The 16891-nt window shown below is 38.8% G+C and overlaps 1 protein-coding gene across 2 annotated transcripts in view; it reads left to right on the top strand.

Annotated features, from left to right (window-relative positions):
* Positions 1–16891, top strand: part of LOC109031595 (retinol dehydrogenase 12) — a 99706-nt gene that overhangs the window by 42631 nt on the left and 40184 nt on the right. For both annotated transcript variants that reach the window (XM_072297117.1, XM_072297118.1), the window contains 2 exons: positions 2882–3040; positions 6047–6169. In XM_072297117.1, coding sequence (XP_072153218.1) covers positions 2882–3040; positions 6047–6169 — 282 coding nt within the window. The remainder of the gene's footprint in view (positions 1–2881; positions 3041–6046; positions 6170–16891) is intronic.

The raw sequence follows: 16891 nt of genomic DNA, 5'->3' as shown, positions 1-16891 counted from the left end.
CTATTCACTAAATTTAAAACAACAATTGGCTAGAAGTAAGTAAACGCGCCTGGGAAAAACCTATTCCGGCCAGACGCTGGGCCGTTTACTAATTTTAAGCAAACCGTCAGCCTGTAACCAGAAAATGCGCTCAGTCACGCAACCGTTTCCTGATTTTAAGTAAACGGCTTAGATCAAGATCACAGGTGCTCCTTTTAATCCGAAGGTGATTACTTAATTTCAGTAAATATTTTCGCGTCTCGGAAGTTACTATTTTTAAGTAAACGTGTTCTCACTCCAAATACACGTGGAGTGCTAGTTTGAGGTAACGCGTGTAGGTACTTGATTCAATCGAACTCTGTTGGAATAAACATCCGTCACTTGCCGATCCTTTTTGAGTCAACGGCTACTTGGTCCAAGGCGGCTCCGCTTTATATGTATGCAGTATACTTTTTTTTCAGTGAAGGTTTCATCTAGGCTACAAACGAATGGAATCCCCGGATATCAGAAAGGGGCCAAAAAAGGCCCTTTTTGGGAGGCTCTTTAACTTTCGGTGATAACTGAGCCAGCATGATATTTTTGCTGAAAAATGAGATTGAGCACTGCCAAAATCGACCTTTCAAGAGTATTAGGACTTCACAAAACATGCTGGGGTCTGAAAATACCCAACTTCCTTTTTTCGATAAAACCGTGGCGCCAAGCGCAAAAGTTATTTGATTCAACGAACGCACATGTAAAACTTAATGCAACCGAAAACCGTGTAAATCAATGGAAAGAACGTAGAAAATACCTACATGAATATCTTTGTAACTTTTTCCTACGTTGCCAAAGAGCCGTATGCAAAAACGACATTTTTCGCCCCCCCCCCCCCCACTAAAACGTATTCAAACTTTGTCTATCAGTTCCTAATACTTGATCGCTTCTTTTCCCAAATTTTCAGATCCCCAAAAAATTTGGGGGGGGGCGCAAGGGGGGGGTGGAAGTCAAAACCTGTGAACCTCGATATCTTTCGAACGAAACAAGATATTGAGGCTCGGTTTGGACAAAAAATCGTCTAAAATTGCATACTTACTTTAAGATTCTAGAGGTCAAAATCCCAAAATTACATTTTTAACTTAACTTATGTGCTTTTTTCAGTTTTTGAGAAAAACAATTTCTTTTAAACACACTAAAGTGAAAAAGCACAATTTTGTATTTGAATCAAAACCAGTTTTTTTAAATTGCTCGTCTTTTTCCGCATTCAACGAGTGGTCTTTCAAGCTGGGGAACCGAACGGTTCCGGAGTTATGATCGATTGAAGTTTCCGCTCAACGCGCGCCGACCAATTTTCGTGCGCAAAAAAGTCGGATTTGACTGTTATTAAATCAGATTGAATGTTCAAATTGAGGGAAATGCATTATTAGGGATTCTTGAGGGTCGCTGAGTTCAGAAATTACAGATACTCCCAAAAAATTCACGTCTTTAAAATTACAGCTCCGTAGCGCTATTTTAGAGGCCCACTGAGCGCCGACCGGCCGCTGTAATTTTAAAAACGTGAATTTTTTGGAAGTATCTGTAATTTCTGAACTCAGCGACCCTCAAGAGTCCCTAATAATGCATTTTGCTCAATTTGAACATTCAATCTGATTTAATGACAGTCAAATCCGACTTTTTTGCGCGCGAAAATCGGTCGGCGCGCGTTGAGCGGAAACTTCAATCGATCATAACTCCGGAACCGTTCGGTTCTCCACCTTACATGACCACTCATTGGATGCGGAAAAAGACGAGCAATTTAAAAAACTGGTTTTGATTCAAATACAAAATTGTGCTTTTTCAGTTTAGTGTGTTTAAAAGAAATTGTTTTTCCTCAAAAACTGAAAAAAGCACATAGGTTAGGTTAAAAATGTAATTTTGGGATTTTGACCTCTAGAATCTTAAATATGCAATTTTAGACGATTTTTCGTCCGAACCGAGCCTCAATATCTTGTTTCGTTCGAAAGATATCGAGGTTCACAGGTTTTGACTTCCACCCCCCCTTGCGCCCCCCCCCCCAAAAAAAAAAAATTTTGGGGGATCTGAAAATTTGGGAAAAGAAGCGATCAAGTATTAGTAACTGATAGACGAAGTTTGAATAAGTTTTAGTGGGGAAGGCGAAAAATGTCGTTTTTGCATACGGCTCTTTTCGAGCAGGTGTCCTAAAACGCCTAAAATGCCAAAAATTAGATTATAATTATTACGTCGTAGGTTCTGGGAAGTATGTTATGAATTTCATGTGGAATTGTGGGACATTGTGCCCATGTAGTCTCTGTTCCTTGGTCTCTAGCGTGTAACAGGCATCTTGAAAACCAATGAATATTTTGAGGATACAGTAATAAACTGGTGAGACAGAGAGGAGGATGAGGAAGAAGCACTTTGGGCATGGACCATTCTCTTGGTCCATGCTTTGGGGTTCCGTTGTGTCACGTTCCTTTGATGAAACATTACATTTTCGGTGAGTATCATTGTTATTTTCCTTGTTGGATATGTTATTTGTGGGACCTAAAACAAAAGTAAACATTCACTTTCTAGAACCTTGGGTGGGGATTTGAATTTTTACGTTGCAGAAAAATTTGAATTTCACAGTTAAAAACGTGCAATTCTGAGTGAAAGGTACATTTGGAGAAAGGACATCATTTTTGGTACAAAAATTAACTAATACGCTCTGTCTCTTATAATGTGCGTGATAAAAGAGTATTTATCTACCATCGGAATATCTGATTTTCGGGTCCATCTCGACAAAACTCATTCTTCTGAAATATTTCCTTCGCACATTGATGTCACATTTCTCTCGCGTGGTTCGAAGAAGAACTCCCAATAACATTGGTTCTTTCATTCATCACACGGTTATAGAGCACTTCCTACTTTTTTTAAAAAATTTACTCAGGTGTGTACTGTCCTTGGAAATTGACGGAAGATGGACAAGACATTTTGTATCAAACCAATTTTCTGGCACACTTTTTATTCACCATGCTCCTCCTTCCAAGAATAATCAGTGCTGCTCCTGCGAGAATAATCAACGTCAGTTCTCTGTTGTATACATGGGGTAAGAATATCAGTCTCTTTAATAATTTCAACGGCTGTAACGCACGTTTCCCATATTGAGGCATTGTATGTATCTCTCCATCTTCATATTGACTGAGCTAAACTGTTTCTTTGAACGGATCGCTCTGACACTAACATGAATCACCAGCCTAACGGTACTCAAAAGATTCTTATGATTAAAGTCATGGTGTAGAGTATTCAGACTGATATTAACTATGCTTTATGAAAGAAAGCAGTCAGTCTAATCAGTCTGAGTGTAGATCATACGTAGACTTTTTTGAAATAAGCTAAATGGATTCTCTATTTTACCTAACTTTAATATTTCCGTTCGAATAATCTCAAGAAATGCATGTTTTGAGTTGTACTTCGCAAGTAGGTATGTTTCTTAAAAATGCATGTGTTGGGTCAATTTTTTTTCAGCAGGAAAAAAACCGGAGCAGGCAGAAATATAGCAGAATCTATGTTTTATATCACATCAGTCTCTCTGTCATTTTACAGAGGTTTTATGGAGAAATGCCCTAGCTACAGCAGTATAAATCTTATAAATATTCTACCAATACACAACGAATTCGTTGTGCACAACACCCCCCCCCCCCGGTTGCCTTCCGTAATTTATGGATGGCCCACAAAATCAAAAAAGAAAAAGACAGAGGACCCTTCTGGGAATCCGTCTACAGTAAGTGCTCCATGCCAGCCCTGTTAAAATGATCAGTTGACGGTGTATCAGTTCGTCAACGGTGTTTTGGCACGGAGCATCAGTAGACATTAATTGAGATCGGGTCAGTTGATGGCTTCAACTGATTTGATCAAATAAGTGGTAAATCTTTGAACGGCCTTAGAATTTCAAATTATCAGCATTAGGTACTCGAGATTTTAAAACCATGAAATCATGCATTTAGGTACCTGCTGTAGAAAAAAATTGAATGGAAACGGGATTAAAATAATTTAAATATCTCTATTGATGTAGTGGCCCTGAAGTCTAAATGCCTTGATGAAGTGGCCTAGTGGGCCTTGTCAAACATGCCAACCAGATCGTCCTGTCAAAATGCATACGTAGCCTCATTGGACTAAGTTTAAACTTGTAATTGACGTCTATTGAATTTCTGTTTGGATCAGTTGATGTTCAACAGATGTCAGTTCATGCTAAACCGACATCAATTGAAACTCAAGTGATACATAGCAAATTTTAACTGTTACCTATTGAGGCTCAACATATATCTATTGATTATCATCTGGTATCAGTTCCACCTCTACTAGTACCAATTGACACTCATCAAATATCTGTAGACTTTCAACTGGTATCAGTTGGTATCAGTTCAACCTCTTCTGGTACCAACTGCTAGATACTCATCAGATATCTGTCGACTTTCAACTGATATCAGTTGGTAACAGTCGATATCAGTTAAAATCAATTAATATCAGTTCATTTTCTCTACTGATCATAACTGATCTCAACTGATCATTTTTAACAGGGTATTTCTGAAAAAGGAGTGCCTCTTCCCATGACCATATCCTAATGTCAGGTTACGCTTGACCTTTTCTCCTCTATCGTCAGCTGCATGCCATAGAGAAAAAAAAAGGAGGTGTTTGCATTACGGACATCTTGGAATTTTTTTGATGATTTGATTACGTAGGTCGGTACAGCGACGTTTATCCTGTCGATTTTATTGGAAATGGTGTAATTTAAGGAAAAAAGTCATTCTATAAAAAGTGCTTGAAATTATGTAATGAGTTGATTTAAGTAAAAAAATCGGACATTATGGTCCGTCTTTCATATTTCGAATTCCAGATTTCTCTGGCCAGGTTGTATCGACCTACGTCACAGGCTAAACAAACCTCAAGATGCAAACACCTCCTTTTTTTTCTCTATGGCTGCATGCATCTGGTAAGAGGGGGTAAAAGGCCGCACCCCAGTTTTTTTCCGAGGATTGTTTAGATTGCCACCGGGACCGTGTCAGTTATGATGGTAGTGGTGGTGTTGTTATATTGACGAAGTTTCGGACCGAACGGACGCGTTCCCTCGAAAATATGAGGAGAGTTAATTTTTTGCAAAAAAAAATCGATTTTTCCCGGTTTATTTTGGTCAATTTCAAGTTTCGTAGTTGATAGAAAAAGGGCATAATGCAATTCAAACAATAAGGATGGTTCATCCCACAGTCACTTTTACGCTGATGGCGGGATGGCTTGTATCTTTCCGATGCCGCAATCACACGCTGAATCTGGGAGCTGAATGTAGCTTAAATGTGGAAGTCATCGGCCCGATGCCTGAATTTTGCGCGTGACGCGCAAAATTCAGCAACGATTCTCAGCAACCGTCGGACCAATTTTGAATTTGTTCAAACTATTCAAGTAGATTTGATACACATCTGGATGTAAATAACTCGAATTTGCTAAACAGCCGTTGGGCAATGACTGTTGACCCCCACATTCAGCTGCTAAATTCAGCGTGTGATTGCGGCACGACTGGCGACTTGGACAGTCAACCGTTGGAATTCGGCGGTTAACCCCGAATCTCCATCGGGACGTTTTCATATAAACAACAAAGATGGCGGCGCAATGTGCGCGGGTTTTTAAATTTGCTAGCGAGATTCACCCGTTGAACGGACTTGAGGCAATCATGTACTTATTAAACATTTAAATATTTTTATCATCAAGTTAATTTTAATGCCTGATCGTTGAGTGAAGAACGTTCTCTCCCGTTGAGAAAAACGCTGCAGTGCCGCCGTTTATCATTGCATTCTAGGAGAGAAAAAATAGCAGGCAGAATAAGTCTTCAGCAACCGTCCTCAGCATCCATTTCTTCTTTTCAAAGATTTTTTGTCATCATCACTCATCAGAGACCTGATCTTAAAAATGACTCTTTGACTCTTCGTTACCCACCATGAACACGTCTTTATATAGGTTGGTTTAAATCCAACCAACACACGCTATAATTATTCCACCTAAAATATGTTCAATTGTTTAAATATACACATTTACGAGATGCTGGTCGATGTTCATATTCCAGGAGATAAAGAGACCAATACTGACATGGCCCCTAGAAAGAAATCATACAGCACGTTTTACGCGTATGCAAGAAGTAAGCTAGCTGTTATACTCTTTACGAAGAAGCTCTCTGAAAAGCTGAGAGGTTAGTATTTCTCATTTTATATTTAGAAACAAACCCTTTGAACTCTTTTTTCATGTTTTAAATTTTTTTTATTTTTTTTTATTAAACAAAACTAGAATTGGATGCAATTAAAAATACAGCCGAAAATGGGAGAGTAAGGTTATGTCCCACCCCTCAGTTAAAAAAGCAAGGAAAAGCCAGCACCTATGCGCTGAAAGTGTACAAAGTATTCCTGACCATTATTGATCAGTATTTTTTAATATGAAAAGATATAAAGTTTTAAAAGCCAACTTTATAAGCATCATGCATACCTATACATGAAAGTAATTTGCTTTGTTTTAATGCAAAGTTGGAGAGTTGGAAAAACTACGGAAACCTTTCGATAAATTTAGGTTCGTTAGTACGGGGTGGTGGGGCCGATAGGCGTAACAATCGTGCGCTTTTGGAAGAAAGCATGAACATTTCAGGGATTCATCTCTACCCTACAGACATTCGATTTAGACATAGACCCCAAAAATCTGACAGGGGGCCCCCCAACTTTTGAATTTTGAATAACTAATGCACGGCTAATGTTAGCGTAATTTTCTTTTTCAGCAAAACGATGGGAAATTTTATTAGGAACAGCGATGGTTGCATGAATTTTTCTGTGGGATCGATATTTAAGGTGTGAAACGGGAAGAAACCGTCGGGGGACGGGGAGCCGGCCGTTCTGAGGTAGATCCGCGCGCTGCGCTGCCTGCCCGGGACACGCGCGGCGGCGCAGCACGGTATTACCGACGAAATAGCCGCTTGTCTGGTTTAATCTCAACGATGCGTAGTTTTAAAAGTATTATGCATGTATCGTACTACCTATATAAGGCCTTAAAATAGGGCTTAACTTTTGCAGGTAACATATGTATACAAGCGAGCGCATGGTAACAGAGGGAGAAGGGACTAAGTGCTGGAATTCCGGATTGTTTTGTTGTATGGGATTGTCAAGTTTTATTAAAGCATCCGAGATAACTGTATTAGACATAGGTTGAACGGAATAACATCTGACGCACAGTTGTCTCGCGAAGGGGGGGGGGGGCTAAAATCACAAATCCTATTTGTATACCACGATGACCTGAAAAATGATTTTTTAAAGTATTTGTTTTTTCCTCTTTTTCTCGGTGCTGCGCCACCAGAATGGTATCTAAATACTAGGGGGCTACGCCCCCTGGCCGCTACGCGGCCCAACCCCCTGAAGGCGCTCCGCGCCATCAATGGGCCGCTTCGCGGCCCTATTTTTACCCTCCAATCAGTGTTAGATTTATTTTTCCCCCTAAAAATTACGATGTGAGGTATACTTTAATTTTAAACTTTACTTAAAATTACTTTAAAATTAAAAGGACGCGTTTTCGAATGACTGTTTGATGAAATATTGCAGTAAAACAATGAACAATGATAGTCAGGTAATAATTAAAATATTACAAATTGCGGATCGAACCCACATCGAATACAATGTGCACACATTCGACGTCTTAAACCGCTCGGCCACCGCTCGACGTGAGAATCTCGGCGCAAATCTAGTGTAGATAAGTGTAGAGCTGATGCGCAGGCTACACAGCTACTGCGCAACCTCCTCGACCACTGCGCATCCTCCCGCGCATAGCGGTAGCAGTACCGGAGCATTCTGTAAACTCACTCACTTTTATAACGTGATTTTAAAAAAACCTGGGTCCTTTTTCCAAAATCTGATTACAGCGGGCTCATCTAGGGCCTATTACCTGTCGATTTACGCAAGAATCATGGAAATCGGCCCGGTAGAACGCTCAAACGAACTATGACAAAAAGTATAAATTTACATTGTTTAAATGGGAGAATTCGCAACTTTACCACGTAATATAAAAAAACCTGGGCCATATTTTGAAAATCTGAAAAGAGTTGGCTTATCTAGAGACAATTGCCCGTCGATAGCCGCAAAAATCATGAAAATCGGCCCGGTAGAACGCTGGAACTAAGCGTCACCAGTTTCGCAAAATTAGGAGGTCTTGGAGCTTATAGTATAGATGTTTACAGCCCCTAAATTTCCGGCTCCCAGAGAGACGGCTTCCAGACAGATTTTTAAGACAGGGAACCTAATTTTGTAGAAAAAAATAAGTATACATAATAACATGTTTATTCTCCTTTCTTTAAGGAACAGTTTGGTACAGCATTGCTACGTTTAGACATTTTTTAAGATGGCCAAAACCACCTTCAAAACTTGCTCCAAAAAAACGCCAAAAGAATCTTGAGAAAGCTTGATAGGGATAAAAGACCCCCAAAAAGCCTTTGTTGAACTGCTTCTTCTACAGTACAAAGAATATTATTAAGTAATAATTAGCCGCCAATATCCGTTAATCCGTATAAACGGTCCATTTGAGTGATAGAAAGTCGCGCCTACTGGGAACCTATCCTGCTCTTATGCCATACCTATCAATTAAATCGCGCATCATACGAAATCCTACAATCTCGGTAATTTTGCAACTGATTACTGATTACTGATTTTGACTGATTTGTTGATATTTTGACGAGCGAAATTAACCTTTTGATAATCTCCAAAGCTAATTCGACCAGTGTTATACTGTACGATAAGGTTTAAGGTGTACGTTCTGTGCATTGCATATTCTGCAAGTCCCGTCCCTTGACAGTTGTCTCTGACATCATCATCATCATCATTAATATAAACTTCGAAGGATTCAGACTTTCAGCGATTCTACCTTTTTCTATTTCACTCGAGGGGAAGTGTCCCCTCCCCGCCTCTCTTCCCCACCCGGTGACTGACGCTGCGCTGTGCTGAACGGTTCAGCCTGAACCTTTCCCCTACGTCTGAACGTTCCCCACTCCTCTGTCAATCGAACCATGCCACCGCTTACGCATTATCGCTCGCCCACCCAGGTACCAGGGTACCTAGCGGCCAGCAGTCAGTTGATGATAAATCTCGCTCATGCTCCCACGCAGCTACGCATAGATTACGCCAGCGAATTATTTTCCGAATAATTAGAATTTCTTTGATAGTAATTTACTTTATTTATTTGACTGTACATTTTCTCTGCTTTACTGTGTTTTTCTTAAATCTGTTTTTATTTTATCTTGCTAATTCTCACACGCAGCTGAGCTCAGCCCTGGTAAAAATGATCAGTTGACGGTGTATCAGTTTGTCAACGGTGTTTTGGCGCGGAGCATCAGTAGACATCAATTGAGATCGGGTCAGTTGATGGCTTCAACTGATCTAAACTGATAGGTGGTGGCAGTTCGAAGTATCAACAGATCTGGAATGATACTTGGTATCAGTTGGTACCATGTATCAACTGATAAGACATAAATTAAAAACGCACTATCTGCTTGTGTAATTTTACGTATTTATTCAGTTTCTCACGTTTATCTCACGATTTGACGACCAGAGAGCGCTGCTGGGAATTACCGTTCTCGTATTTCTGACACGAGGCTTAGCAGGCAGCGCTCATTCCCAAACGGTCTCCCATCTAAGTACTAACTACGCTCGGCGTTGCTTAACTCAGGTGATCGTCCAAGAGACAGAGCCACTACTCCATCCGCGCATGCGATCAAAATAGACGTATTTTTGCCATTTCAGGGCCCCCACTAGAATCAATTTGACAGAGAGTGATGATTTTGTGTTGAATTTGAATCTACACTTAATTTTTTCATTTTATTTTTTAATCACTTAAAATGTAAGTGAAGTTTTACAAGTTATGTTTTCCTTAAAGATGAGACTAAGAAACACAAAATGCGAAACCAAAAATAATAATTAAAGATGTAAAAGAAGATGAAATGATGAAAAATCAATAATCAACTTATAAGAACTTGAAAATAATCATGACAAAAATTTGAAAACAAATAATTAAATCTTTATTGCGGGAGGGTCAAAAAAATTCATTAACATATTTATATGAATTTAATGTGAAAAAAATAATTGATCAAGGTAATTTTATGTGTTTTCGTCACATTCTTTTCGTATAATTTTTATGTGTAAATTATGGAAAAAAATATCTTCGAGTGGTGAGCGTTGAAGAAATTAATATGTCTTTATATGAATTTTCAGTTAAGAAAAAAAATGATCGAGATAATTTTTATGTGTTTTTGCCACGTTCTTTTTGTGTAGTGATAAAATTATGTTTAAAAAAAGGCTCAAGTTGTCGCCGGTAAGGAAATCATTTACTTAAATTTATGTAAATTTTATATGAAAAATGTTTAGTCTCCTCGAAATCACATCTTTTTTCTTTTTACATTTTTTGATATGAATTTGAAGTGAAATTCATGTAAACACTTGATTTACGAAGATTATTTTTCTTCAGTTTTACGTTATTTTTAATATATTTTTTACGTAAGTAAATGTTATTGTAATTTCCAATATTTTTACGTAATTTTACCAGGCGTGAGAAAAAAATTGAAAAGATGTACAATTGATTCCATGGTTAACGCCCTAAGGACATTTTTACGTAAAAAAGATAGAAATGTATATAAATTTACGTTTTTTTAAACGTGAAAACGTTCTAAGAGCCGTCAACCATGGGATAAATATTACATGTTTTGTATTAATATTTACGGCTTATTAAGAAAAAAAAGGTTAAAATTTATCTCTTTTTTGTAGGGGGAAAAAATTTTTACTGGGGATGGTATCAACCAAATATAGTATCTAGTAATATGAGATCAGTTACGATGGGAGCGGCTCAAAAATTACACATTATACCCCCTTTTACATGGGGGATTCTCCTGATCAAAATCACAACAAATTGAAGTAGGCATCGCACAGAATTTTTGGTATAAAATCCATGCTCCCGTGCCGACAAACCCATGGAACTGGTGTGAAGGACCGATTTTTGTATAACAGCAAGCAGCGCTGGGTACCCACCTACGTATTGCACTGTCCTTAAACTCCTCCTTTCTTTAGCAAGTGACATAATCTTTGAACGGCCGTAGAATTTCAAAAAATCAGCATTAGGTACCTATTCGAGATTTTAAAACCATATAATAATGCATTTACCTACCGTAGAAAAAAATTGAATGGAAAAGGGATTAAAATAATATAAATATCTCTATTGACGTAGTGGCCCTGAAGTCTAGATGCCTTGATGAAGTGGCCTAGTGGGCCTTGTCAAACATGCCAACCAGATCGTCCTGTTAAAATGTATACGTAGCCTCATTGGACTAAGTTTAAACTTGTAATGGACGTCTATTGAATTTCTGTTTGGATCAGTTGATGTTCAACAGATGTCAGTTCATGCTGGACCGATATCAATTGAACCTCAAGTGATACGTAGCAAATTTCAACTGTTACCTATTGAGGCTCAACATATATCTATTGAGTATAATCTGGTATCAGTACAACCTCTACTGGTGCCAACTGACACTCATCAAATATCCGTAGACTTTCAACTGGTATCAGTTGGTATCATGAGTGGCGGTAGCCACCACCGGGCAAGTAACCTATCCTCCAACAATTGGCAACACAGCACAGCCCGGTCGAGGCACCGACACCATAGTTACACGAACTTGGCTTATTTGGGTTTATAGTTGCGGTTCCAAAAGCTTTTCAAAGCAACGGAGCGACGGATTTCAGAAATGTTGGTGTCTAAAGATGCATCTCGGTCCCGTCTAACGAACTGTTGAGTTTCAAGGAGGTTGATGATTTATTAAAAGAGATAATTACGCATATGCGCCTAAAAGAGCGAAAAGTATCCAACTTGACCATTTTCACGTTCGGACAAAGCTATGGAGTATACGCGACATCAGAGCCCTATATAATGTTACATCAAAAGAATTGTCTTGTTCCCGTGTAGTGTGCATTTTAGTTTCATTAATATCCAAGGCATCCTAAGAGAAATATTGCGTCTAAACTGCTTTTCGGGTGCAATTCTGTTATTACCCTTCTGAGGTAATGACTTGGATGATCCCTGCGAACGCGAGTGGCCAAACAATCTACATTGATCATATCATCACGGTAAACACACATAATAAGATAATATGAAAGGTTCATTGATAATAATGCCTTGGCATCATGGGTTCTGGAAAACAATTGGTCCATAGTAGCAGTCTTTTTCACATCGACGGTGTAAGTCGGCAATCACATAACTCGTTTGCGGTGTCTGGAAATCTTCGTCTCTATAATATTTTTTTGAAGGAAAACAAATTGACATCATTTCTTGAAGTTTTGGCAGAATTTTCTTAACACAGAGACGAAAAATCACGACAGTTTTAAAGAATTGTCGTTGAGTAGTTTTCCGTTTAAAAAAGAAAGTATGATAGGAAGTCTGGGACGTCGCAAACCGAGTTATGTGATTGCCGACTTACACCGTCGACATGTTCATAATGGAGTTACCGCTTCAAATTTTTCAAGATCGTTAGGCATCTTTCAAACGGGAAGTATTCCCACACCATCCCTGCTCTCCTGATTTGGCACCGTCAAATTATCATTTAGTGCCGTATCTGAAAGCTGAACTATCGGAGGAGTTCATTTTTAATGGGTGGAAAACGTCAAACAAGTTGCAAACACTATTCTCACTAAACAGCCGAAGGACTTCCACGCGCGTGGCATCCATAAGCTTTCCTCTCGGTACCATAGACCTGCTTGGATCGCGAGCTTGTGACTATTTGGAGAAGTGGAGAGAACCCCTTATTCTACACATAATTTCTTTGATTTTTCGTCAGTGATGAACGACTGAAGCTTTGGCAAAGGAGCTCCTCTTTTATGACCGCTCTTGGCCTTAAAATCCCCGCGGATTCGGCGGGAGCGGCGCGCACCTAGACGCGTTTAAACAACTCGCGTTCGGCCGCACAAGGTCTGCTTTTGTTGCGGTTTCTTTTGATGAACTCAGTACCTAAAAAATATTTAAAGTCCGAGTTTTTTAAAATTGGTCCATTTTTTTTAGATTTCAGAAGGGGGGGGGGTACTTACGGAAGAATTGAACACCCCTCTTATTAAGCTCATTATTTACACGCACTTAATCGATCTAACTGGCCAAGTATTCTCAAAGCTCAATAGTTTTTCAACTCGATTTCTCTTGAAAAGTCTTGAAATCCCTGGTAAAAATGGCAAGTGCTCAGATCAGTAGTACTCGCCTTTGGAACAGACCTAAACACTGATGTCAGTGCTGCCGGGCGCTGATCTGCTACGTCAGTGTTAGGTCTGTTCCAAAAGCAAGTGCCTCTGATGTAAGTGGCACTGACCTAAGTGTCTCCGACGTAAGCAGAGTGGAAACTCCCAGAAATACTGTAGAGGCAAAAATTTAGTTAATAACCGATCCGCCAGGTACGTTAATTCACTATTTGACGACCAGGGAGGGCTGCTGTGAATTTTCCATCACAAGTAATCATCAAAATCTCCAGTGGATAACGCTCGTTCCCATGCGGTCTCCTATCTAAGTACTAACTACGCCCGATGTAGCTTAACCTCGGTGATCGATCTAGCGACTGAACCACTACACTATCTGCGCGTGCAAGTGCTAGGGGCGTAATTATGCCATTTCAGGGCCCCCATTGAAGTAATTTTGCCAGCAAATGATGATTTTGTCTTTGAATTTGAATCCGATACTATTTTTTTTAATCTTCTTTTTTAATCAATCAACATGTAAATGAAGTTTTATTAGTAATGTTTCTTTGGGGGAAAAAATGGAACGCATTAAAATTCAAACTTTTAGCTAAGGATGTGAAAAAAATAATTGAAGTTGAAATGTTACAAAAAATATAAATTAGCAGGTACAAAAATTGAAAGTAAAGGAGTAAAAAAAATGGAAAAGAATTACAAAAATTGGGACAGTTTTAAAAAAAAAAATTAAGGCTGAAACATTTTAAAAAGAGTGAAAACTGAAAAAAATCAAAATCAAATTTAAAACAATTTTTTTTAAAGAAAAACTCTTAAGTTAAAAATATAATAAAGCTTAAATAAATACATCTAAATACATATTACAGTGGTGATAATATATTTTTACCGATCTCATTTTTTTTTTTGTTTAAACTATTTAAGTGCCATCATAAACGAAGAAGGTAAAACAAATTATTCAAGAGTGTGGCAACCTAAACAAGTATTTCTTCCCTCTTAGAAAATCCCCCCTCCTAAAAAATATGCCTCTCTGTAAGATAAAGTTTGTGGTCCCCGTATACCGAGGAAATATTCCCCCACGAAAATGAAATAGGGTGGGGGAAGAGGGAGCCATCTCTACTTTTTGGGAGTGAGTGCGGTTCGATTAAGACTGATGTCAGAGACTAACCCTCTGAACCAAGTCCTGACCTCAGTCCCAGCTTACCTCAGAGATATCTCTGCACTTAGGTAAGTCTTCCTCCCAACGTCAGTGCCTCTTACCTCAGTGCTGACTTCTTGGGTTTAGTGCTTTAACACTTACGTCAGAGAAAACTGAACTGACCTCAGAGCAAATTGCACTGACCTCAATGGAAAATTCACTAACCTAACACTTGCCATTTTTACCAGGGATACTTGAAGTAAAAATACCTAATTTAATTTAAAAAATATTTCATTGAATATTTCTCCGGTAGGGGTCTCAGTTGTTTAAAAAATAATAACGATGGTATATCTAAAAATAATTTTCCCTCTTTGAGTCCTCAATATCTAAGTATATCGTAGATACAGCAGATCCGCGAAAAGAATTTTGTTCCACCGAATTAAGTTTTTTAATTTTGGTGTACAGGTTGCCAAGATATTTAACTTATTCTGAGCCCACTATATGAGCCCACTCTTTATAAGGAGGGTTTGATTATTGAGCGTAGCTGTAATGCACTACATACGGAGCGATAAATAGTTGTAGTATTGGCAAAGTTTGAAAATGCATGACTTTACCTTTCTACGTAGAAATACAGCAACATCATGTAAAAACAGAACATCAGAGCAACCCGAACATTTAAGTAGTGATCTTTTCATGATCGACCACATCCAAACATTATGGGTGAATTGCAACTAAAATGGAAGTATGTAAATTTTTCAATCATGATAGGTTGAGAAAAACTCTTTCAAAAAACCTCTCTTCATCAGAAAAATTACCATGACGAGAGGCATGCACATACACAAAAATTAATTTGTTCTATTGCCGAGGCATTCTTTAGACTAGGAAGGGATTCTTAGCCACCACGCAAATAAGGCACCCCTGCAAATCAGTAACATTTCAAAAATATCGCTGCAATGTTGTCGGATTGTCAAAAATATTGTCACATAAATATTTTTATAAACATAGGTATTTTTTTATATTTTTCCAATATTTATAAAATAATTTCATTAAAGTACTTTGAAAACATTTATTTACCAATATTACAATCATATTTTTACACATTACTGTTAAAATACTGATAGAAGTAGCTTGCAAACTGCTATGGCTTCTTGGACTTTGCAACTACTGACATGAGACCGGCGCGGGTAGTGGGTGACGTGTAATTCCTAGCATACAAGCATACAGATTTCTGGAATTTATTATTGTTAAAATTAAGCTTTTCGTTTGACCACGGGTTACAGTTAAGATGATTTAGTTTTTTACGTAAAGTTCAAGTCAGAAATTTTCTTTTGTTGAAAACTAAGAATGGATTTGGAGTCCACATATCAGTTCATTTGAGAATAAGTAATGAGTAAATTATTATCGAACGAAGGGGTCTGCACTGCAAAAAAAATAGTGACAACCACATACAGTATAATATTCTTATTTTAACGCACCCATTCATGCGAAATATTTTATCGATATTTAAATGGGCAAAGTATGTGGGCTGAAAAAAACCACGAGAGATGAAATCTAGAAACCACAGTGCGAAAAAGTAGGTAAATGCTCTGAATAAAGTGCAGGGTGTCCCAGACCACCCGTGCCAGGCCTTAATCTCGGTTAGATTAGGTCGTGCGAAGTCGGGGACCGCGGGGTTGAATAGGGAATTGACCCCAAGGAATCCGAATCTCACCGTCACGAACCTCCTCCCTCGCCTTCCTTGGAGGATAAACGGGGGGGGGTTCGATGGCATTGCGATTCCATTGCATTAAAATTGTAGAACCTTCCCTTTCCCGGCTGGGAGGTAATGCCCATCAAAAATAAGGGTTTGAGATGAAAGGAAGAACACTAGTTTGATGTTAATGAAGGCGAACAAGGAACAGGGCTGACGAGCGATACCGGAAAATACGAATAAATACACACAAAAAAAGAAAAGAAACTAAAAGCTAAGTTGACGGATTAGCCCCCCGTCAGGGCAGAATAAGTTTCACTTACATTTTGAGAAAAAGGGAAATCTGGCTGTAAAAACGACAGACCGAACAGCAGAACACGTACACGAGCTCGAAAACCGAAAAGCAGAGAGAAGAGTGGGGGGCCGAGTAGTGCTAGTAGCCGCCAAGCAACCACTATAGCGCTACTTGGCGGGCTAAATTGTGAAAAGTGAAGGGGTAGGGGGTGTAACGGGGAAATTTTCCCCCGTTTTTAAGTTTATAGATTGTCGAAAAAAAAAAAAACGAGGAATAACTCCCGAGCGACCACGCTTGGCATCGCCGCGCCTGCGCCGGCGAGCCAAGGAAGAAATCAGCTGACGCTCGGCGTCCATCCGAGCACCGCGACGCGCCAATAGGGAGCGCTGCGGCAATTCTGTCAATTTTGAAATATTTTTCATTAATTTAAAATTTTAAAAAAAATTGTATTTTAATTTTAACTATACAGATCGATAAAAGAAGTCGAGGCAAAGCCAACGATGTTAATTTTATATTTTTTTTTATATATTGTATGCTCACAAAATGGAACGGAACTCGAG

The sequence above is a fragment of the Bemisia tabaci genome, chromosome 2 (genome assembly GCF_918797505.1).
Source record: "Bemisia tabaci chromosome 2, PGI_BMITA_v3".
Classification (NCBI taxonomy): domain Eukaryota; kingdom Metazoa; phylum Arthropoda; class Insecta; order Hemiptera; family Aleyrodidae; genus Bemisia; species Bemisia tabaci.
This window is presented reverse-complemented; position numbering and strand designations above follow the sequence as displayed.